The sequence below is a fragment of the Lolium rigidum genome, chromosome 5 (genome assembly GCF_022539505.1).
Source record: "Lolium rigidum isolate FL_2022 chromosome 5, APGP_CSIRO_Lrig_0.1, whole genome shotgun sequence".
Taxonomy (NCBI): Eukaryota; Viridiplantae; Streptophyta; class Magnoliopsida; order Poales; family Poaceae; genus Lolium; species Lolium rigidum.
In genome coordinates, this window is record NC_061512.1 from 64,855,134 (window position 1) to 64,879,603 (window position 24,470).

General features: G+C 42.3%; 1 protein-coding gene across 1 annotated transcript; it reads left to right on the plus strand.

Annotated features, from left to right (window-relative positions):
- Positions 1 to 20,018: 20,018 nt before the first annotated feature.
- LOC124651224 (calmodulin-binding protein 60 B-like) lies at positions 20,019 to 24,464 on the plus strand. The gene is made up of 12 exons (XM_047190346.1): positions 20,019 to 20,119; positions 20,201 to 20,258; positions 20,436 to 20,473; positions 21,669 to 21,750; positions 21,850 to 21,899; positions 22,132 to 22,643; positions 22,771 to 22,934; positions 23,040 to 23,246; positions 23,327 to 23,480; positions 23,591 to 23,704; positions 23,799 to 23,891; positions 24,003 to 24,464. The coding sequence occupies exons 1-12, from the start codon at positions 20,076 to 20,078 to the stop codon at positions 24,194 to 24,196; spliced, it is 1,710 nt and encodes a 569-aa protein (XP_047046302.1). The 5' UTR covers positions 20,019 to 20,075; the 3' UTR covers positions 24,197 to 24,464.
- Positions 24,465 to 24,470: the final 6 nt, after the last annotated feature.

A 24,470-nucleotide genomic window follows, 5' to 3' on the forward strand; every position in this document is an offset into this window, starting at 1 on the left:
ATAAAATCCAATTTAGCTCAGAAAAATACAAATAAGATATCAAAATTCTTATAAAAGAAAAATCTATCCAATAAAAATATAAAAGAAATTTATATTTTCAATAGAAATTTAATTATTTAATATCTGTTAATTAAGCCTTTAATTTTAATTCTAAATTCAATTAAAATTCAATAATTAGTAAAGATTTCCAAAATTAAATAAAAACCAGGAAATAAATAAAGAAAACATTAAACTTATTTTATTTACTTATTATTTGTTAAATCCTTATTAGAAGGATTTAAACCCTAATTAGTAATTACCTTAATTATTAATTCTTTAAAAATAATAAAAGGACAAATCCAATATTATTTTTATTTCAAACTCATTAATAACTTCAACTTGATAATGAAGTTATTAATTCTAGAATTATAGGACAATTAGGAAACCCTAATTCCTTATGGAATGATAATATAACCTTATCATTTCCTGTGAAACCTAAAACCCTAATTCAATTGGAACACCTAGCTCCGTTATTACATGTAAACCCTAAATTGCTTCCAAACCTAAACCTAAGTTAGAATATATGATCTTGATATTTAGAGTTCATAGAACCATAGTAACTTCTAAATGTTTACCTTGATCACATACAATGTGGTAACCATCATTACTAAATTAGTATCTCATGTATTCATCTTAGTCAAACCTAGATGATCCAATAGAACTAACCATAGTTCCTATCCTTAAAGACAACAACCTTAATTATCCATGCTTAGCATCACACCATTGTGATGAACTCCAATAGCATCTATGCCAATAATTACCATTACATAACCATACTCCACTAAACCCTACTAGTGTGAGATACTTATGAACCATCCTATTTTAAGAAGCCAATTATTCCTTACTTAACAGAACCAACAGTAAATCCTAGACAACCTCAACCTTAAGTGTAATACTTCTTATTAATTAAGAAGTATGTTCTTCAAAAGTTATTCTTTTGAAGAAGATAAGAAATCATCATCAACCCTGCTTATAAGAACCTATAAACTCTAGCTAGCAATCACCAACCAAATGAACCCATCATGGAAGCAACCATGTATAAATAATTGCTTAAGTTGCTCATGCTTAAGTAAAACCAATCAAGACTAATTGCTGATGAATCCAACCATGTTGTGATCCATCTACTACTTACTCCAGAAGCAGTGGAAACCAAAGTAAACCATAGAACCCCACAACCCTAATTATCATACTTGTTCTTTATTAAAGAACATGTTCTTCAAAAGTTATTCTTTTGAAGAATATGATAAATAATCATTAACCATGCTATCTAGTACCAAAACTGACAACTGATCTTTACATGTTAACATTATACCAAATGTTATAGTTGTGTACTATTGATATTATTGTTATGACATGTTGCAGCACCTGTTTATGATACCATGTAACCACACCTGAATAAGAACCTTGTATGAGAATCATTCTAAAAGTGCAACACACCCTGAACTAATCATTACCACTCACTAATCCTAAATCATCGGGGTTAGGTCACGCTTAGAGCGATTGCATCTCATTCTTATGCATTATTGCATCCTTGCCAATCTTTTAAACATCGTCCTTACCGGACGATGATGCTATTTCAGAATTGGAGTTATTACGCATCGAAGACCTTGCCTGCATAATCTTGCAGTCAAGAAAGGCAAGTTCATCACTTGCTCATGTCATTTGAGTATTTTTATCAAATTACTTGCAAAGTATTATGGTTATCACTATTGCAAAAAAAATCAAAACCACTACTTTCATAACTATGAATATGTCTATGTGGTGGGCAATGGAACCATGGATTGTGTTGATATGGTGGAGGTTCCATTGCACGGGTTTATATCCATCTAGGATTAAACAACAAATGTCGCCAGTGATTCTTGTGCCGTAATACCCGTGTTAACCATAAGATCCGGAGTGGGACGGAGTAGTCAAAAGTGTTTCCACCTCTCGTTCATCAACGGATGCGCTTTACCGTAGACACTTGTATCTGTCAGGGCAAGCGGTTGGCTGGGGAGGCCTTAAGTCCCCACGGCATAGTCCGTAGACACTTGTCGCTCGAAGTGCAAGCGGTTGGCTGGGGAGGCCTTAAGTCCCCACGGTATTGCGGTCTATGATGGGTTGCAGCTACCGGCGAAGGAGTTTGGTTCGATCCCAACCTGTCGTCGTGGTCGGGGTCCACCCGTGAGTGGGAATAATGGGACCGGCGAGGACCCAGGGTCGGGGTGTGCAACAAAGGGTGGGTGTTCGAGGTAGCGGAGGAACATGATTGGCTAGACCTTATACCGGGCCTCACACCAAAGGAAGTGTGGACGGGAACATATGCCCGGTTGGCACCAAGGTTAAGATCTCTTATGGGTAAAGCAACACACCTCTGCAGAGTGTAATGAATCGTGACTGTCACTCCTCGTTCCGGGATATGGAGCTGCGAACGCGGCCGGAAAGGAGCTCCATGAAGTTCTAGTAAACCGGTGAAGGCCGACGGACATAGTTCTTCCGAATAAAAACAACCTTTTGAAGAAATGGTTATGAAAACTTGCATTGGTATTAGACTTTCTGGTCTAATGCTGTAGCTAGTGCATTAAACACCTCTTTCCTATAATGAACTTGTTGAGTACGCTCGTACTCATCCCACTCTTAAATCCCCGCTTAGATATGGAGGCCATGAAGAAGGATCTCCGAGTACAACTCGAAGACCGATGAGTCAACAACTACTTCAAGGAACGAAACCTGCCGGAAGAGTCATATACCACATCCACCATGGAGAAAACCTAGATTAAGCGAGTAGGAGGGAACTAGCTTCCTAAACCTAGCTTCTATTTAGCTAGAATCTATTCATAGCCTCAGTAGCTAGTTAAATTCTCTACAAATAGAGTTCGTGTTAGGATTAGACTACGAGTCGTTCTTCTGAAGTTTATTTGCAGTTTTACCTCATTGTAAAGTAGGAGGCTGTGTGGATCTTTTGTAAAGAGTCCGTGTTTGTAATTCTATAGACATGCCTTGGACCCGCATATGTTTCTGTTGTACCACTCTGAGCGATATAATACAAGTGAAACGGTGTTTCATTGGTGTTATATCAGACTTGCATACTACACCATGCAGTAGTATGCCGGGTCACCACACCCTTTGTGACACTTGGTTAAAACATGTGTATTGCGATGACAATCCCGGTAATCCAAGCTAATTAGGACAAGGTGCGGGCACTATTAGTATACTATGCATGAGGCTTGCAACTTGTAAGATATAATTTACATAACACATATGCTTTATTACTACCGTTGACAAAATTGTTTCTTGTTTTCAAAACCAAAGCTCTAGCACAAATATAGCAATCAATGCTTCCCTCTGCGAAGGGCCTTTCTTTTACTTTTATGTTGAGTCAGTTCACCTATCTCTCTCCACCTCAAGAAGCAAACACTTGTGTGAACTGTGCATTGATTCCTACATACTTGCATATTGCACTTGTTATATTACTTTACATTGACAATATCCATGAGATATACATATTATAAGTTGAAAGCAACCGCTGAAACTTAATCTTCCTTTGTGTTGCTTCAATACATTTACTTTGATTTATTGCTTTACGAGTTAACTCTTATGCAAGACTTATTGATGCTTGTCTTGAAAGTACTATTCATGAAAAGTCTTTGCTTTATGATTCATTTGTTTACTCATGTCATTACCATTGTTTTGATCGCTCCATTCATTACATATGCTTACAATAGTATGATCAAGGTTATGATGGCATGTCACTCCAGAAATTATCTTTGTTATCGTTTACACTGCTCGGGACGAGCGAGAACTAAGCTTGGGGATGCCGATACGTCTCCGACGTATCGATAATTTCTTATGTTCCATGCCACATTATTGATGATATCTACATGTTTTATGCATACTTTATGTCATATTTATGCATTTTCCGGCACTAACCTATTAACGAGATGCCGAAGAGCTAGTTGCTATTTTCTGCTGTTTTTGGTTTCAGAAACCCTAGTAAGGAAATATTCTCGGAATTGGACGAAATCAAAGCCCAGGGGCCTATTTTTACACGAAGCTTCCAGAAGACCGGAGGACTTACGAAGTGGGGCCACGAGGCGCCGCCACAACGAGGCGGCGCGGCCCAGTGTGCCGGCCGCGCGGCCACGGCGTGTGGGGCCCTCGTGTGGCCCCCTGACCTGCCCTTCCGCCTACATATAGTCTTCGTCGCGAAACCCCCAAGTACCGAGAGCCACGATACGGAAAACCTTCCAGAGACGCCGCCGTCGCCAATCCCATCTCGGGGGATTCAGGAGATCGCCTCCGGCACCCTGCCGGAGAGGGGAATCATCTCCCGGAGGACTCTTCACCGCCATGGTCGCCTCCGGAGTGATGAGTGAGTAGTTCACCCCTGGACTATGGGTCCATAGCAGTAGCTAGATGGTCGTCTTCTCCTTATGTGCTTCATTGTCGGATCTTGTGAGCTGCCTAACATGATCAAGATCATCTATACTGTAATGCTATATGTTGTGTTTGTTGGGATCCGATGGATGGAGAATATTATGTTATGTTGATTATCAATCTATTACCTATGTGTTGTTTATGATCTTGCATGCTCTCCGTTATTAGTAGAGGCTCGGCCAAGTTTTTACTCTTAACTCCAAGAGGGAGTATTTATGCTCGATAGTGGGTTCATGCCTCCATTAAATGCAGGACGGTGACGAGAAAGTTCTAAGGTTGTGGATGTGCTTGTTGCCACTAGGGATAAAACATTGATGCTATGTCCGAGGATGTAGTTATTGATTACATTACGCACCATACTTAATGCAATTGTCCGTTGTTTGCAACTTAATACTGGAAGGGGTTCGGATGATAACCTCGAAGGTGGACTTTTTAGGCATAGATGCATGCTCGGATAGCGGTCTATGTACTTTGTCGTAATGCCCAATTAAATCTCACTATACTCATCATATCATGTATGTGCATGGTCATGCCCTCTCTATTTGTCAATTGCCCAAGCTGTAATTTGTTCACCCAACATGCTATTTATCTTATGGGAGAGACACCTCTAGTGAACTGTGGACCCCGGTCCATTCTTTTACATCGAATACAATCTACTTCAATACTTGTTCTACTTGTTTTCTGCAAACAATCATCATCCACACTATACATCTAATCCTTTGTTACGACAAGCCGGTGAGATTGACAACCTCACTCGTTTCGTTGGGGCAAAGTACTTTGGTTGTGTTGTGCGGGTTCCACGTTGGCGCCGGAATCATCGGTGTTGCGCCGCACTACATCCCGCCGCCATCAACCTTCAACGTGCTTCTTGACTCCTCTCTGGTTCGATTAAACCTTGGTTTCTTACTGAGGGAAACTTGCTACTGTGCGCATCACACCTTCCTCTTGGGGTTCCCAACGGACGTGTCAACTACACGCATCAGGGTACAGTATGCGAATATAAACACCCGAGGGCAACAGGAAGTAAACACCCGAAGGCAACAGTAAGTAAAGCATGGCATACATGGCATAGGCAAATAAAACCAAGGTTGTGGCCCCCTTTTCAACTGACTTGAGAAAAGGTAATGGGTGAGGGGGGGGTCCCGTTAATCGTCCCCACGTACGGGTAGAGCGCTCAATCTCGGAACAGATAACAAGAACTCGGGTCCTAGGGGACATTAGTGAGTCAAAGTTCCGATGCTTTCGCAAAGGGGCTCATAGATGCCTCTGCTTACAATTTTATTTGTTAACAAATAAGTAAACCATGTGTATCGCCAACAACTGATATAGCATGTGATAACCTCCCAACAACCCAATATATCCCGATAACAGATCGAGATAAACAACAGAGCCTAAACACGTCTACGACTTACAAGGCTCAAACATCAAGCAATGGCTATGGGTAAGGAATGATACATATAGGATTATTATGATAAACAAGTGGAATAGGACACGTGACTCGATAAAGAAGCACAACCTATGTATAGTAGTGCGAGGGAGAGAAAAATGTAAAATAGGTGAAGAGAGAGGGCTCGCCTGTGAAAAGCTGCAGAAGCACTTGTCGAAGAACTCATCGTATCTCATATCACCACTTCGTGATCCTATCCGGGAAGAAGCAAAGCGCTACAACAAACAACGGATGCACCACTTACTAATACAAAAGAAGAATCGGCATGATCATGATATGATATGCATGGCATGGCAACGATGATGCGATGCAACTTATCCAAATTAATCGGGGTCGGAACCCGCACAAAAAAGTTAAGGTTGGAGTTGCATTTTTCTACCGACAAATTTAAGGGTGGATTAGCATGGCAGTAGCATGGCAAGGGATCACTACATCAAATTTAAATGGAACCGGGACAACATTTATGTAATATCCCACATATTCCATATGTTACATATTAGGTGGTAATGCAAACTAGCACGAAATTATATTATTAACGATGCAACAGCAAGCATGGATGGCATATTCATGTTCCTCATGTTTTTTTGATCAATTTTCATATATAAAACATTTTATTTCGAGTTATGGTTTGCAAGATATGATCTATGCAAGATTTGAACATATCCTGCCATTTTTCAGAGAAAACAGAAAAGGGCTCTCGCTTTTCTCACCGAGACAGAGGCTAGCCCGGGTCGCTGACCTGCGGGGCTAGAGGGAAGGACGTGGCGATGACTGGACTGTACGCTGCTGACGAGGCAAGGACCGCGGGTTAGCTGTTTGAAAACAACAGGGGGCAAACTGAAAAACGTGCAGATCTGGATCTCGATGGGTTTTCTCACCAGAGAGAGAGCTACCCGGGTGGATGACGGGTGGGGCCCGGGCAGTGAGGTGGCTTCCGCGCTGGCGAAGCGTGCGTGCACGCACGAAAGCAATTCGGCAGAAGGACGCTGCGCGGGGAAGGCGGTCACCGCGGCTCGGGTCGGGGTGCGCGGGCGTTGCGGGGCGTCCCCGGGCGCGCAAGCTGGCACATCGGAAGCGCCTCGTCGAGGTGAACCTGAAGGTGGCGGCGCTGCCGGCTGGAGGTCGGCGGAGCCTCGCCGGCGACGGCATCTGCGAGAAGGCGGTCGGGATCAACAAGGGGAGAACGCACCAGGAAGCAAAGGAGGAAAAGAGGATGTCCAGAAGGTGCGCGAAGTTACCAGTAAGACCAAGGAGGGGTCGGTGTGGCCGTAGGTGCACGGTGCTCGCCGGAATCGACGAGTTTTTTCCGCCGGGGTCGGAGAGGAAGGCACGATTTGGCGACGATTCAAGGTGCGCGAGGACGATTCCTTGCAGGGGGTTGAAGAGGACGACGAGGCGGAGCTCTACGTGGCGTCGGTGAGACGAGGGGTGGTCGGAGTGTTGGAGATATGCCCGAGAGGCAAAAATAAAGTAGTTATTGTTATATCTTAGTGTTCATGATAAATGTTTACACCCCATGCTATAATTGTATTAACCGGAAACATTAATACATGTGTGTTGTGTGAACAACCCGAGTCCCTAGTAAGCCTCTCGTTTAACTAGCTTGTTGATTAATAGATGATCATGGTTTCCTGATCATGAACATTGGATATTATTAATAACAAGGTCATATCATTAGGTGAATGATGTGATGGGCATACACCCATAGTAAGCGTAGCATATGATCAAGTCATTTAGTTCTTTATGCTTCAAGCTTTAATATGCATAGTAACTTAATCCTTTGACCATGAGATCATGTAAATCACTTATACCGGAAGGGTAATTTGATTACATCAAACGCCACTCGCGTAAATGGGTGGTTATAAAGATGGGATTAAGTATTCGGAAAGTATGAGTTGAGGCATATGGATCAATAGTGGGATTTGTCCATCCTAATGACGGATAGATATACTCTGGGCCCTCTCGGTGGAATGACATCCAATTAGCTTGCAAGCATGTGAATGGTTCACAAGGGATATCATATCACGGTACGAGTAAAGAGTACTTATCGGTAACGAGGTTGAACTAGGTATGGAGATATCGACGATCAAACTTCGGATAAGTAAAATATCGCGAGACAAAGGGAATTGTTATTTTATGAGAATGGTTCTTTCGATCACGAAGATATCGTTGAATATGTGGGAGCTATTATGGATCTCCAGGTCCCGCTATTAGTTTTTGATCGGAGAGAAGTCTAGATCATGTCCGCATAGTTCTCGAACCGTAGGGTGACACACTTAAGGTTTGATGTCGTTTTAAGTAGATATGGAATATGGAATGGAGTTCGAATATTTGTTCGGAGTCTGGGATGGGATCCAGGACATCACGAGGAGATCCGGAATGGTCCGGAGAATAATATTCATATATAGGAAGTCACTTTCCAAATTTGGAAATGATCTGGTGCATTTACGGAAGGCGCTAGAATGTTCTAGAACTTTCCGGAAGAAATCACCATGGAAGGTGGAGTCCCGGTTGGACTCCACCAACCCTAACCAGCCAACCAAGTGGGAGGGTAGAGTCCATGGTGGACTCCACCTCCTTGGCCGGCCAAGAAAGGGGGGAAAGGGAGAGTCCCTGTCCCTCTAGGTTTCGTCCATATGGAAGTTTTTGAATTGGGGTCTTATTCGAACACTTTGGGCAAACCCTAGGGATTCTACCTATATAATGAGGAGGAGAGGGAGGGGGCTGCCTACACCTAGCCGCACCACCAAAGGAGCCCCCTGGCCGGCGCCCCTAGCCACCCCCTCTCTCCCAAACCCTAGATTCTCCCTCCTCCCGATACTCCCGCAGCGCTTGGGCGAAGCCCTGCCGGAGATCTCCACCACCACCGACACCACGCCGTTGTGCTTTCGGGATTCCAAGGAGGATCTACTACATCCACTCCCCGCTAGAACTGGGAGAAGGACGTCGTCATCAACACCGTACGTGTGACCGAGTGCGGAGGTGCTGCCCGATTGTGGCACCGTCAAGATCTTCTACGCGCTTTTGAAAGCGGCAAGTGATCGACTACAACAACAACGAGATCTAATCTCGTAGGCTTTGGAAATCTTCGAGGGTTAGTCTCATGATCTTCTCGTTGCTACCATCTTCTAGATTGGATCTTGGCTTGTTATTCGTTCTTGCGGTAGGAAATTTTTTGTTTTCTATGCTATGAATCCCAATAGTGGTATCAGAGTCGTGTCTATGCATAGATTGGTTGCACGAGTAGAACACAATGGTTTTGTGGGCGTTGATGCTCTTGTTGTTTTTAGTTAGTGTACTTTGCATCTTGCGGGATGGTGGGATGAAGCGGCCTGGGCTAACTTTACATGACCGCGTTCATGAGACTTGCTCCACGCTCGACATGCAACTTGTATTGCATAAGTGGCTTTGCGGGTATCTATCTCTCTCACCATAGTGAAGATTCAATCTACTCTTTCTATTGACAACACTAGTATCACCATTGTGGTTCATGTTCGTAGGTAGATTGGATCTTACTCGAAAACCCTAAACCACGTAAAATATGCAAACCAAATTAGAGGCGTCTAACCTGTTTTTGCAGGGTTTGGTGATGTGATATGGCCATGATGTGATGATGAATATGTATGAGATGATCATTATTGTATTGTGGCCACCGGCAGGAGCCTTATGGTTGTCTTTATATTTCATGTAGTAGTATTATTTCAAAGAAGTTGTAATAGTTGCTACATGTGGTGAACAACCATGAGGACGGCGCCATGGACCTTGACGCTACGCCGACGATGATGGAGATCATGCCCGTTGATGATGGAGATCATGTTCGTGCTTTGGAGATGAAGATCAAAGGCGCAAAGACTAAAGGGCCATATCATATCACATATGAATTGCATGTGATGTTAACCCTTTATGCATCTTATCTTGCTTAGATCGCGACGGTAGCATTATAAGATGATCCCTCACATTAATATCAAGATAATAAAGTGTTCTCCCCTCGTATGCACCGTTGCTACAGTTCGTCATTTCGAAACATCTTGTGATGATCAGATGTGATAGATTCTACGTTCACATACAACGGGTGTAAGCCATGTTGCACACGCGGAAATACTTGGGTTTTCTTGACGAGCCTAGCATGTACAGACATGGCCTCAGAACACAGGAAACCGAAAGGTTGAACACGAGTCATATGGATGATATGATCAACATGTTGATGTTCACCATTGAAGCTACATCATCTCACGTGATGATCGGTTTTGCTGTAGTGGATATGGATCGTGTGCCACTAAACAACTATGAATGATGTTGTATTAAGTGGGAGTTCATTAGTAATTAGATTAAAACATGAAGTAATTATCATGAACATAGTCTGAATAGTATTTTGAATTAAATTTGTAGAATTGGCATCCGTTATCTAACATGCGCTAGTCTTGTAATTGAGATAGAAATATTGTTAAGTCTGACAAGAAACTTTACGGACTGGTACCGTATTGTTAAAGAATCAAGAAATGATTAAGTCCTATTGCAAACTTTTAGTAAACCTCACATTGTTGATTCAAAGAGCAATGGTTTCAATTAGTACCTAAAGTCATCTTGTCTCCGTGAAAGTTGAAATTCAAATCCGTTTGAAAAGTAAGGAGCTGGAAATTTTGTTTTCAGAAATAAGTAAGGTATGAGATATATGTGATATCTAAGACCTTATTGCAACATGATAGAATATAATCTAGTGAGACTACATAAACTCATAAGTTTTATGGTAATGTACGAAGGTTGAAGACGCCAGGCGTCCCAATCCTCCAACTATTTGGGCACTAACGATATTCGCATATCCATGAAGTGGTCATCCTTAGTATGCACCGTTGCTAAGACTCGTCGTTTCGAAGCATCACGTGATGATCGGGTGTTATAGATTCTATGTGTGCATACAACGGGTGCAAGCCAGGTTTGCACATGCGAATACTGAGGTTAAACTTTACGAGCCTAGCATGTACGGACATGGTCTCGGAAAGTCGTCATGATTTGATGGATAAAACTATGAGTGAAATTGTTCATCACATTACAAAGTTACTAATAGTGAAATCTGGAACACTTGTCATATGATGATCAACTTCAAAGTAAGAACCTCAAGGTTATTGGTTTTTGACCTAGAAGTTATTGAAGGTGAAGTGTTTTCTGAAAATGAGGAAAGCTAAAAGAGAAACTACAAAAGATTTTGGCAGAAAGAAAGTAAAGACTAGAAAGTCTAGCTCAGGTGTATATAGATGATATACATGTTATGAATGTATTCTTTGATTGGTCACACAATGAAGTTCTTGGGTATTTGTACCAGATTGGTTGGTATGAGATGTCATACAACGCAATACAAGAATACGATGGCCTAAGTGACTGATCAGAAATATGGTAATAATGCACGTCTGGAACATAATACAGTGTTGTTATGTTTGTCGTTGGCATTCTACCTAACCCTTAGGATTTATAATAAAGAACTTAATAATTGTTATTTTGCTCTGGTCAAATCAAAATAATGAGTTGTTCAAATTACGACCTTACTCCATGTACGGTGGATAAGTTATTATAAATCTTAATGGTGAAACACACATACATAACACTGGCGCTAAAATGCCGTAAGGCAAATGATTTGAATTCCACTTATTTGTGGAACTGCCATTTAGGTCATGTTAGAAAGGAACGCATGAAGAAACTCCATGCAAATGGTTTTTTGGAGTCATTTGATTTTTGAATCGTTTGGCGCTTGCAAATCTCTTCTAAAGAAAATGACTAAAATATCGTTCATAGGCCAAAAGTTGAACGGGCAACTAACTTAGTGGAAACATACATAATGATGTATGTGGTTCACTGGGCATAGCCGTTGTGTGCGGGAGATTCTTCTACTTCATGAAAACTTCCAACAATGAATTGAGTATATATATGTGGATATATTTATTCGATAAAGGGAGAAGTTTGAAACATTTGAATGGATTCAAATAAATTTCAGCATGAAGTGGAAATCATCGTAATAGAAAAGTCAAATATCTATGATTGGATCATGGTGGAAATATTTGAATTACGAGTTTTAGCGAACATCTAAGAGAGTTATGAAATTGTTCTACAACTCACGTTTCTTGGAGTATCATAGTGATGATAGAATATCCGAGAGACGTATCCAAAACTTGTTGGATTAATGATGAGATAAAATAATATGACGCCATTATATTTTTGTGGATTATGCTTTAGATACTACCGCTTTTACACTGAATAGAGCATCATCATGATCCGTTGAAATGACACGATACGAGTTATGGCATGGGTATAAACACTAATAGTCCTTTCTTAAATTTTGGTATGCATAGCATAAGTAAATAAGTTTACAACCAAAATCGGATGAATGTCTTTGTTGGTTATCCCGAAAAACTGATTGGGAATTCTTTCCACTATGAAGTAAAAGACAAAAGTGTTTGTCGATGTGTCTTGCTTATTTCCAAGAAATTGTTTCTAGCGAAGTATTTGAGTGGGAGGACAATAGAACTTGATAAGGTTGATGAATCTGAGCATGATGATCAGAGTAGCGCAGCATCAGAAATGGTTCCGGAAGCGGCCACGATGATCATGGCTCCCATGTCTACAAAGTGTTATAGTCATGGAGATCGAAGTACCTATTGAACCTTGTAGGTATGGTTTACTTTGTGATCAAATAAATGATTTGTGAACAAAGGATTGATTTTGAACAATGATAAACCAACTACATACAAAGAAGTTATGATGGGCCCTGACTCCGTTAAAATGGCTATGCGCCATGAAATCCAAGATAGGTGAATACTTTTTGAAAGTAATTGGATCTATTAAATTGATGGACTTGGATGCAATATCCTTGAAAAAGCTCGACTTGTCGAAAAGTTGTTTATGACAAAGTTCAAAGAGTTGACTACGATAAGATTAGATCTTCCGTAGCAATGCTTATAGTCTATATAGATTATTCTAGTAGCCACTACATATTTCTTTTATGAGATATGTTAGTAGGATGGCAAAATACATTACTTAACAGAAGTATGTATTAAAGGTGTATACAAGATACAACTGAGAGTTTTGCTAGTCCGTGGAATACTAAAAAGGTATACAAACTTCACTGGATGAAGTGAGTATCGCGGAGTTGGAATCTTCACCGGATGAAATAGTCAAAGAGTATTTGATTTCATCAGAAACGATGAAGATGTTTGCATTTGCAAGAAATTAAGTGGGAGCGCTGAGACATAGTTATAATATTATATGTGGATGACATATCATTGATTATAAATGATGTAATTATATACTTGATTAAAAGGTTTCATTGAGAATTAACTTCAATGAAAGGAAATGGACTGAAACATATTTAGTGTCAAGATCTATGAAGATAGATTAAAACACATAATAGGTTTAAGTTAAAGTACATAGAATGAATATTGAAGTAGTTCAATATAAAAATATTAAGAAGGTGTTCTTTTCATGTGAAGGTTTAACAAGACTTGAGTGTATTTGACACTCGATGAGTAAAAACACATGAGTGATTTTAGATCACGAATAATATGTACAAAATCTAAAGTGTTAAGAGCATATACCAGAATGATTCATGTAATGATCATTGGACAACAGTAAGAATATCCCTGGGTGCTTTAGAAGAACCAAGGATATATATATATATATATATATATATATATATATATATATATATATATATATATATATATATATATATATAGTTTTGTATGGGTAATGACAAACAAATCGCTGTAAGGTGTTGCACCGATATTAGTTTGATCACATATAAAATAATTTAAATCTCAATTAGGCTAAGTGTTGTTTAAAAGGTAGCACAATGAGCTAGAAGAAGTCTATGCTGAATTTAGATGAGTTCTATATATTGTGACGAATTCTACAAACGAAGGCAGAGTATGTCATTGTTTTGACAATGACTGAGGATGTTTAAGTCAAGAAGTTTTTTGAGAACTTGGTGTAGTTTTTTTTTTAGGAAAGAACTTGGTGTAGTTCCGATAGTGTCGGAACTTTGAAGCTATATTGTGTGTGACAATATTAGTGACATATTTCAGACCGCGGAATTAAGGTTCCACCAGAAGACTGAACATATATGATTAATGCCGGCTCATTTGGAAAATGAGTGATGCGTTGAGACGCAAATGAATTGCAAAATACATACGTTTCTGAGCGTGTCAGATCCGTTGACTGAAACCTCTCCCGTGAGCAAAACATGATAAGCACCAGAAGGCCAAGGTGTTATATCTTTACAAATGTAAACTAGATTATTGACTCTAGTGCAAGTGGGAGACTGTTGGAGATATGCCCGAGAGGCAATAATAAAGTAGTTATTCTTATATCTTAGTGTTCATGATAAATGTTTACACCCCATGCTATAATTGTATTAACCGGAAACACTAATACATGTGTGTTGTGTGAACAACCAGAGTCCCTAGTAAGCCTCTCGTTTAACTAGCTTGTTGATTAATAGATGATCATGGTTTCCTGATCATGAACATTGGATATTATTAATAACAAGGTCATATAATTAGGTGAATGATGTGATGGACATACACCCATAGTAAGCGTAGCATATGATCAAGTCATTTAGTTCTTTATGCTTCAAGCTTTAATATGCATAGTAACTTAATCCTTTGACCATGAGATCATGTAAATCACTTATACCGGAAGGGTACTTTGATGACATCAAACGCCACTGCGTAAATGGGTGGTTATAAAGATGGGATTAAGTATTCGGAAAGTATGAGTTGAGGCATATGGATCAATAGTGGGATTTGTCCATCCTAATGACGGATAGATATACTCTGGGCCCTCTCAGTGGAATGACATCCAATTAGCTTGCAAGCATGTGAATGGTTCACAAGGGATGTCATATCACGGTACGAGTAAAGAGTACTTATCGGTAACAAGGTTGAACTAGGTATGGAGATACCGACAATCAAACTTCGAATAAGTAAAATATCGCGAGACAAAGGGAATTGTTATTTTATGTGAATGGTTCTTGCGATCACGAAGTCATCGCTGAATATGTGGGAACTATTATGGATCTCTAGGTCCCGCTATTAGTTATTGATTGGAGAGGAGTCTCGATCATGTTCGCATAGTTCTCGAACCGTAGGGTGACACACTTAAGGTTTGATGTTGTTTTAAGTAGATATGGAATATGGAATGGAGTTCGAATATTTTTTCGGAGTCTCGGATGGGATCCAGGACATCACGAGGAGATCCGGAATGGTCCGTAGAATAAGATTCATATATAGGAAGTCACTTCCCAAGTTTGGAATGATCTGGTGCATTTTTGAAAGGCGCTAGAATGTTCTAGAACTTTCCGAAAGAAATCACCATGGAAGGTGGAGTCCCGGTTGGACTCCACCAACCCTAACCAGCCAACCAAGTGGGAGGGTGGAGTCCATGGTGGACTCCACCTCCTTGGCCAGCCAAGAAAGGGGGGAAAGGGAGAGTCCCTGTCCCTCTAGGTTTCGTCCATATGGAAGTTTTTGAATTGGGGTCTTATTCGAACACTTTGGGCAAACCCTAGGGATTCTACCTATATAATGAGGAGGAGAGGGAGGGGCTGCCTACACCTGGCCACACCACCAAAGGGGCCCCCTGGCCGGCGCCCCTAGCCACCCCCCTCTCTCCCAAACCCTAGCTTCTCCCTCCTCCCGCTACTCCCGCAGCGCTTAGGCGAAGCCCTACCGGAGATCTCCACCACCACTGATCATGCCGTTGTGTTGTCGGAATTCCGAGGAGGATCTACTACATCCGCTGCCCGCTGGAATGGGGAGAAGGACGTCCTCATCAACACCGTACGTGTGACCGAGTGCGGAGGTGCTGCCCAATTGTGGCACCGTCAAGATCTTCTACGCGCTTTTGAAAGCGACAAGTGATCGACTACAGCAACAACGAGATCTAATCTCGTGAGCTTTGGAAATCTTCGAGGGTTAGTCTCATGATCTTCTCGTTGCTACCATCTTCTAGATTGGATCTTGACTTGTTATTCGTTCTTGCGGTAGGAAATTTTTTGTTTTCTATGCTACGAATCCCAACACGGAGCTGGCCAGGCGACGGTGAGGTGCTCACGGTGGCCATGGGGTTTTCTCCCCTCTCTGTTTCTTTCGTGGAGGAGGGAAAAGGAGGAAGCACGTGGAGGCTAGGCGTGAGGAGGAAGGTTGAGTGGTTGGGGAGGATAAGGGAGAGGCTGGCATGGTCCTGGAAAGCGAAGAAAAGGAAGGAGGACCACAACAGCGTCGAAGATGGGAACGAACACGCTCCTCTCGTGCGAACGAAAAAGAAACGGAGATGACTTGGTCTTCGCTCGAAGGGGTACGGCTGATGCGGTGTTGGGCCAGCGAAGGAGAGAGGTAGATGGATTGGGCCAGAGAAAGAAGAGAGATGGGCCACCGGTGCTGGGCTGGGGAGGAAAGAGCGGGCCAGAGAGAGAGGTCCAGAAGGAGGTTTAGGGTTTAGGGGTTTTCTCTTTCTGTTTTTATTTAAACCTTTTGAAATCAAACTCTGCTTTAGTTTTAAATTTGAAACAGCGATGGGAGCAAGAATCAAAAACTAGTTTTAAAATATTTACTTTATTTGTAGTCAAAACAAAGCACATTTATATTCAAGAATTTATTTGTTGGAAGAACTTAATTATAAAATAAGAAATAAGAGAGGGGAGAATAGAGTAGGGTTTTTATTTAAAATAATAGACAAGAGAGGGTTATAAAATAATTTTATTTAGTTGAAAAACATGGATGATATGATGCAGGATGCATGATGATGCACAAATAGAAAAGAACAGACAAAAACTAGTAGGGGTACTACCCGGGGCCGTTACACGCAGCTAGGCGTATCCCTCCCATCCGCGAGAACATATCTCATCCTTTCTCTAATCCTAGGATTAAATAGATGCTCCCTCTATCGGTATCCACACATACGGTAATCTAATCCATCAGCGTTCCACTATCTAGGGCATCACGCTAACGGTGAGAAGTGTACAGCCTTTCGCGTCTGTAACCTCCGCAAGGGGGAGAGAGAGAGAAGAGAGCCAACACATGGGCTATTGCTTCTGGGGCCCAAAAAATGAATTCGAAGAGATGGATTGTCTCTCTTTATATAGGTGGATGAGGGGGCATCAACTTTGAGGCCTCCACAAGGAAGGAATAGGTGTGTGTGGGGGTGGGGGGGAGGGGGGGTTGGCCGACCCTGCCCTTTCAAAACCCTAGGGCGGCCCCTTTGTTGCCTCCAAAGGCATTGAGATGTTCAACCCTTCAGAGGCCTGGGGGACCCCATGCGGCCACCTTATGGGCTTTCCCGACACTCTCAGACACTATCCAATAAATTCTAGAAGCCCAAATTTCTCCTATAAATTCACCAGAACAATTTTGATCAATCCCAAAACACTTGTAGTAACTCTGGAACACTTCTGATAGTTCTCCGAGACACTTTTGGTCCTTCGGAACAATTCCTATAGTTTATCTCGCACATATATAAGTCGCAGAACAATTCCAAATCTTCCCCAATATTAAATCGATGACCCCGAAACAATTTTGATGGCATATTCTCAACCACATACCATATATAAATCTTATATAATTATTGCAGCATACTAAATTACTTTAAGCATGCGACCCATCAGGTCCGATAACACACAAACATGTCTCCGAAACTCTTTCGGACTAATAACCAACAATCGGGACCATGGACGCCCATGATGGCTCTTGTGTGTACACGAATAACTTCGAGGAACCTTGTGTTAATACAAATTTTAATCCCTTTGCATCATGATACTATTGACAACCCCGAAGCAATATTTTGGTATCCCCGTGATTCAACACTTGATCACTATACCCGTTAACCTCGTTCCAGTTTCATTCTCTTTTCTTGTTCCATATTCTGATGTCCTCATGATCAACATCACGATGTGACTAACTAGTCCATAAGGCGATATCGTAACACCAAGAGGGTTCAAAGGTACCTCTTCATTATCAGGAGGAGGAATATCCCAGTCTTGAACTATCCAAGTTCCAATATACTTCAGATATACCTGAATACCAGATCTATGATTACCTAGTTACGGTGTAACCTTGGATGAGTTCAAGTCACACCTTCTGGTATGAGGGCACATAATATTCTCATGTTCTACGGACTTATGCATATGATAACAACGTGATGATTATGGTAACAACACATATAGAAAACATCTCGTAGCTTATCACATAAGCGTGCCAAAAAAATTTGTTTCTTCTTCAGTGTCTAATGGCTCACATCGTGTCCTGCTAGCGTGCTAGAATTGGCACATCCGCATGACTTCGGCCCAGGTTTAAAAAATATATAACTAGGCATACAAAAGAAGAGGTGTTAGAGCATCTCCACCGGTGCCCCCCCCCCCAAATAGGCGACGGCATGGTACAGCCCACTTTTCCTTTGATGAAATGCGAACACAAACTTCAGGCATCCAAGAAAGAAGTCAAGATCGAAATCGAAGCATTGTCATTGGGTTGAAGATCAATTCATATCGACAAGACTTCCCATTCGCCGGACGAGATGATCGGATTTCGATCCCCCGGCTGAATAACCTCTTCGGCTTGTGAAGAAGACCGCTTTTCGTATAACTTGCCGGCACAGCCGTATTTGGGGCGCCGGTACAACATCCTCTATTTGGGGATGTTGTTCTCACACGGGCATCCCTCATACGGTGGCCGGTTAGCATCTTTTGAGCAGAAATTTAGTGTCGGCGTCCCCGATCGAAGCCTTTTGCATAGGGATCCTTTCGGGAATACCGGCACTTTTATGGGGCTCCAGAACATGCCGGCGCTTTTTGGGGAGCGCCGGTGTGAGCGCTTTCTCTCACTAGGATCCCAATAGAGCTATTGGGAGCGCCGGTGGAGATACTCTTACAACCCAAGTCCTAATCGATCAAATATCGGCATAGGAAAGAAGACATGTCAGAAAGAACCCAGGTCTCAGGGACGAGAACTTACAAAGATGGAAAAAAGGGGAAGAAGAGAAGAGACCAGAGTAAAGAATCCTACAAGAGATGGCATGGAGCGTGACATCAATCAGTTTTCTCGTACGCGTCTCCGTCCGCGACGGCGCTTCGGCAGCAATCATACGCGTGCACTCTCCCGCTGTGTCGGTGGATAAACAAGTGATATTGAATTTAGAACCAGATGTGCTAGGAGTGACACTTCTGCAGTTCACTTGGACAGTTCACTAGCTCATGTGAATTTCCCAGGAAAATGGCGTCCCTCCTCCTCCGCGTGGAAACTTGCACACGCTATTTGAAGAGAACACGGGCTTGCATTTGGGATATCATTGTTGCTGGTAAATTTGGGGAGTATGTTTTTGTTTGCTCTATTATCATGTCATCTTTCTAGACTGCATCAGGGACGTCATCGACTATGGTGAACAACAAAATGGCCATGGGTACAAGGGACGGGAATTTTCAAATGAAAAAAAAAAGGAAAGGAACAAGAAGAAAAGAAACTCAGGACCAGATGGAAACAATCTCAGGAGCAGAGAGAAGCATGGCGCCATGGCAGGCAGGGCACCACCATGGTTTTCTCGTACGTGTCTCGTCGACTATGTTGCGGCGGCGTCGAAACCACGAACGAATCAAACAAACAAACAAAAAGAGCCGGCGCTTTCCGGCCGCCCACGGCCCGTAGGGAGGCGAGCTAGCGAAGCAGTGAAATGGCGACGACTTGACTTGGTGTCAGTCGTCTCCGTCGAGCCCTCGCCTCCGGACCTACCAACTGCAGTACATCGATACGCGCATGGAGGAGAGAGACAGCATCATTCCCAATCCTCCTCCACGTCGTGCTCTACGTCTCAATGGCGGTCCATAAATCCCAGGGGCTGAGGCAGCCGAACGGCCCCGATTCCTCTTCTGCTTTCCTCTTCTTCCCCGACCAGAGAACCATCTTCTTCCCTTCCCGGCCCGACCGAGATAGTACTTGGTAGCAGACCCAGAGAGGAAAGATCCGTTGCTGCCATGGCGCCGCCCAAGAGGGACCTGGCCCTGACGGGAGCCGGCGCAGGGGCAGGCCGGGAGCCGGCGAAGCGCTGCCTGCGCTTGGGAGTTTTCACCGGAGCCTCCGCTTCCGCCTCCGCCTCCGTCGCCGGCTGGCCGGTGACCCCCGCGTCGCCGGGGAAGGGGATGATTTGGCGGAACGTGCTCGTCGTGCTCTTTCATCTGCGAATGTGCGCGCCTCCATCCCCATCTGCCCGCTTCTCCATCCATCTTGGTTGCTAATTCTTCTGTACCTGCAATGCAAATCGCAGGAAGGACACTAGGACAACGCTGGCGGAAAGCAAAAGCATCTCCCAGATTGCTCGCATGGTGAGCTAGCGCTCTCGGATCATCCAATACATGCGACAACTTCGTTATGGTTTTAATTTAGCTTATTTCTGCTGGAATTTTTCAACCATTAATTCACCTGGTGCCATTTAGATTTATGGATTGCCTGTCGATTTTGTTGTGTATATTCATTTTGTTTATTCCTTTGTGCATGTGTAGTTTCTGAAGTTTCAAAAGGATCAAACTATTATGATGAGGTAAGGAGCCTTTCTCTGGCTGTTCTCTTGCTGAATTTTGTTTCAAAAAGATTTAATAATTGTTCTTGTTATTAAACGTTTATTAGCTTTCTATCCGATGAACTGCGAAATTTTACGCACTCCAGGTCGGCCTCAAGGCAAAGCTTCATTTTCTTTGTTTCGGTTAGATTGTACTGTATTTCCCCAACGTTTTCTTATAGTGAAGTCGAAAGCATGCGATGGAAAAACCATTCACTCAAATTTAGAAAATACACTCTTTAGCAAAAGGCTTAGTAGCAGAGACCAAATACCGGTACTATATATAAGCGAGCTAATAACTCATTAGATAGTGTTATTATCGGAGGCGTCAAATCAATATATCGAGGATAAGCAATCATAGCACGACATTAGATTTGATAACGCAGCTCGACGATCAACACCTACATCTACGGGGTATGCTTTGGCGACAGGCCCGTCGAGGTGTACAACGTCACGCCGGTCTATCGTCCCTGCCACGGACGCCGGACCGTCGAGAGCATATGTAGTGATACCACACCTCACATGCATGATACCATTTATCAAAATTCAAATTCATATGTGTTAGAAAATATACCAAAAATAAATTTGTGGGTGTTCATAAGATGTGTGTTTACATTCTCTTAGATTTTCATAACCAAATTCAAATGCACAAGGAGAAACATTAAATAAAAATTCCTATGTTATGTGAATAGTGTTATTTTGTGTTTTTTATCTTTTTGCGACCCTATTCATGTTGAATTTGTCTTATTAATTTCTCTGCGTATATTTTAAATTTGGTTCTGCAAGTTCTAGGGATTGTAAAGAACATCCAAAAAGTTAATTTGATATTTTTTAGCTTGCAAATTTAAATTCTAAAGAGTGGTATCATGGTGTCATGTAGGGTGTGGTATCACTAGATACGCTCTCTCGGACCGTCCTCGAAAACTCAATCATGTGTTTTAGTTACCCGCGGTGCCTTTATATATTGCGCCAGGTTACAAGAGTTTGACTAGAACACCTCAACACATAGCCTACCGTACAGATAGTTATATCCTTTTGCGTCTTTGATGTATTCACATGGTTTCCTCAACTTGTTGTAATTCTTCTTTCAGTGATATTCAAGCTTTGCATGTTCCTTTGTTTATTTTATTTTTTGTAAACAAAACACTTAACTGTCGTTTCTTTTCTACTGTCTCAGAAAATTGGAGGGCAAATTGGAGAAGATAGATGGCAGATTGGAAAACTTAGAGGAGAAGATGGAGGGAGTCATCCTTGAAGTGGTAAGATTCATATACTTCTAAATTAACTTATTTGAACGTTCGTCCTTATTTCATAGAATTATTGTTTCCCACGGTGCATTTGTCATGTAAAAATTGCAGAAGAAATCGGCTCGTCTGCTCTCCAATCGGCATCCTGAACAACAGCCGAGGTAACAGATCTGTCATTGCGCTTGGTCGATAATTTCTTGCTTCATTTTTAGTCTCACACTGAAATGGTAACAGATCTGTCATTGCGCTTGGTCGATAGTTTTCATTTCCGTAGGTTACAGCACCTACCTGATGTTTCTCTAGTGGAACAAAGTAGTATGGATGTTAAGTTCAAATATAACAAATCAAATAACCTTCAATCATGTGTTTATCACCATTCATCTTTCTCTTCAGACAGGAGCCGTGTCGGGAGAGTGGCACTGCGAGTGGATCGAACGCCAGAAACACTCACCTGCGTTTCCTGAATGGCCTGAACCTGAAGACTCCAATTTACACAGAGAAGAAAATCACATCCGAGAGCAATTCAGCTATCAGGATTGGCATCTTTGATGCTGATAACAAAATGATCAGGGAAGGCCCGCTCTCAAAGGTAAAAGTCGAGATGCTGGTCCTCCGTGGTGACTTCTGCAGCGACGGTCGTGAGAGCTGGACCGAAGAGGAGTTCAACAGCCACGTGGTGCAAGGCCGGCACGGACAAGGGTTTGTGTTGGGGGGTGATTGCAGTGTGTGGTTGAACAATGGGGAGGCCTCCTTCGGCGGCACTGTCCGTTTCAAAGAAGGTTCATCTAGAACTCGTAGTAGGAAATTCATTGTTGCAGCAAGAGTATGCATTGATGGAAAGGCCGCTGATCGAGTTCGTGAAGCTGTCATGAAGCCGGTGACCGTGCTGGATCGCAGGAATGAAGGTACACATATGTAGTATAGGGCTGATGTGATCGGTCAGATTGCTTGCTGCTGCTAGTTAGCATGCATGTTCTTTTGTTGCTATTGGACTCATGTTAGAGTTTTCATTTTAATCTTTGTTTCATTCAGCAAATGAGAAGAGGCACCCTCCAGAACTGGACGATGAAGTGTACCGTCTGGAAGAAATCTCCAAAGATGGAACTTACCGCAAGAGGCTGAATGATGCTCAAATCTACACAGTGCGGGACTTCTTGAAGGCTTTGAATAAAGATGCAAACAAGCTCCGTGGAGAAGTATAAAATTTCGCCTGACGTGTTTTTCTTTTTTTTTTTGTCAGTTGAGATGCTATTTTCTTACGATGAATAATGCTGTCGTCGCCATTTCTGACATGCATACAGATACTCCGGATCAAGAGGCACAGTAGCTCTTGGGAGAAAATGGTTAAGCATGCCAGGGAGTGCTGTCTCACGGACATGCATGATCTCAAAGCATATCAGAATGTAGAGGGAAACGTGGTGATCTTCCTCAACTGTGTGCATGATCTCGTTGGAGCAAAATTTGATGGTGTCTACACTGCACAGGAGAATTTTGATCCGGCTAAGAAGGTACATTCTCGTACATCAGATTTAAATATTCTGAATTTTTGCAGAAGTCGAACGAGTTGAAGATAATTTTCTCCTCATAGGCTCTAGCGTATGAGTTAAAGGAGTGCGCGCGCGATCAATTGGACAGCCTTCCGTTTAACTATGTGATGAATGGCCACCTTCCTGAGCAAGTTCCCTCTAGCACACGCTCTTCTTTGGGTGCAGCCATTCTTGCGCCGGATGAGGCACTCGAAGGTTGGTTACATATATGTTTTCTAACCCTTTCAATGTTTTCATCTTTCTGAATTCTGGCTTTGAGATGTCCTGAACCCTCGAGCTTGAATCTGTCGTTTCAAGAACCACAGTATACGGAAATCAGTTGTATGATGGGATGATCAACCATGTCACTCAACCATCTCACCACAATGAGTATGTTCATGGTGATCAGAACACAGTTAACACACAATATTACAACCAAGGTAGTTGTTGCTTCTTCTTCCCCTCGTATCTCTTTATCCTCTGTGTTTCTTGCACTTCTCTTTGCTCTAAAAAAAATGTTTGGCCTTGTTTCAGGTGAAGGAATTCCACCACTTAGTCAGCAGCAGCCTACGGCTTTTGCCACACCTCCGCAGTGGGATGGTGAACTGCTAGACTGGATCTTGGAAGGTGAGAAATTGATGTCTGCCACGAACCGAGTAGGCTAAAGAGCAAAGCTGATTTTTTTCAACAAAAGAGCAAAACTGATGCATGCGAACATCCATTTTGCTCTCCTTCCAGGACCAGGTCAAGCGTACATCCATAGCCAGATGCAAGTTCCCATGTCCATGGATGGTGGCAGTGCCATGGAGGCATCAACCTCTGTCCAAAATAGCGTTCTGCAGCAACCTTCTGTTGCTGAACCATCGACATGGCATGGTGATCGTCTCCCTGGAGCGGAGCCTAGCACCTACCCGTTTCAAGGACCAGTTTAGGGCGTGTACCATCATGTTTTTGTGCCATTGTAACTTACTTCCTTCATCCCACAGTATAAGACATTTTGGCAATCTGTTTTAGCTTGTCGAAACGTTTTGCATTATGCTCCCTTCTTTTATAAATTTCTTTGATTCTGTAAACTTTGTACAATGATGCTGTACGAGGTGCGTGATGCAGCTTAAACGACACAGTTCGTTGGCCACATTCACCTACCGATGTAAAATTAACATGTGTATTTTTATGAATGTCTACAAGTGTAAAGCACCAGACTGA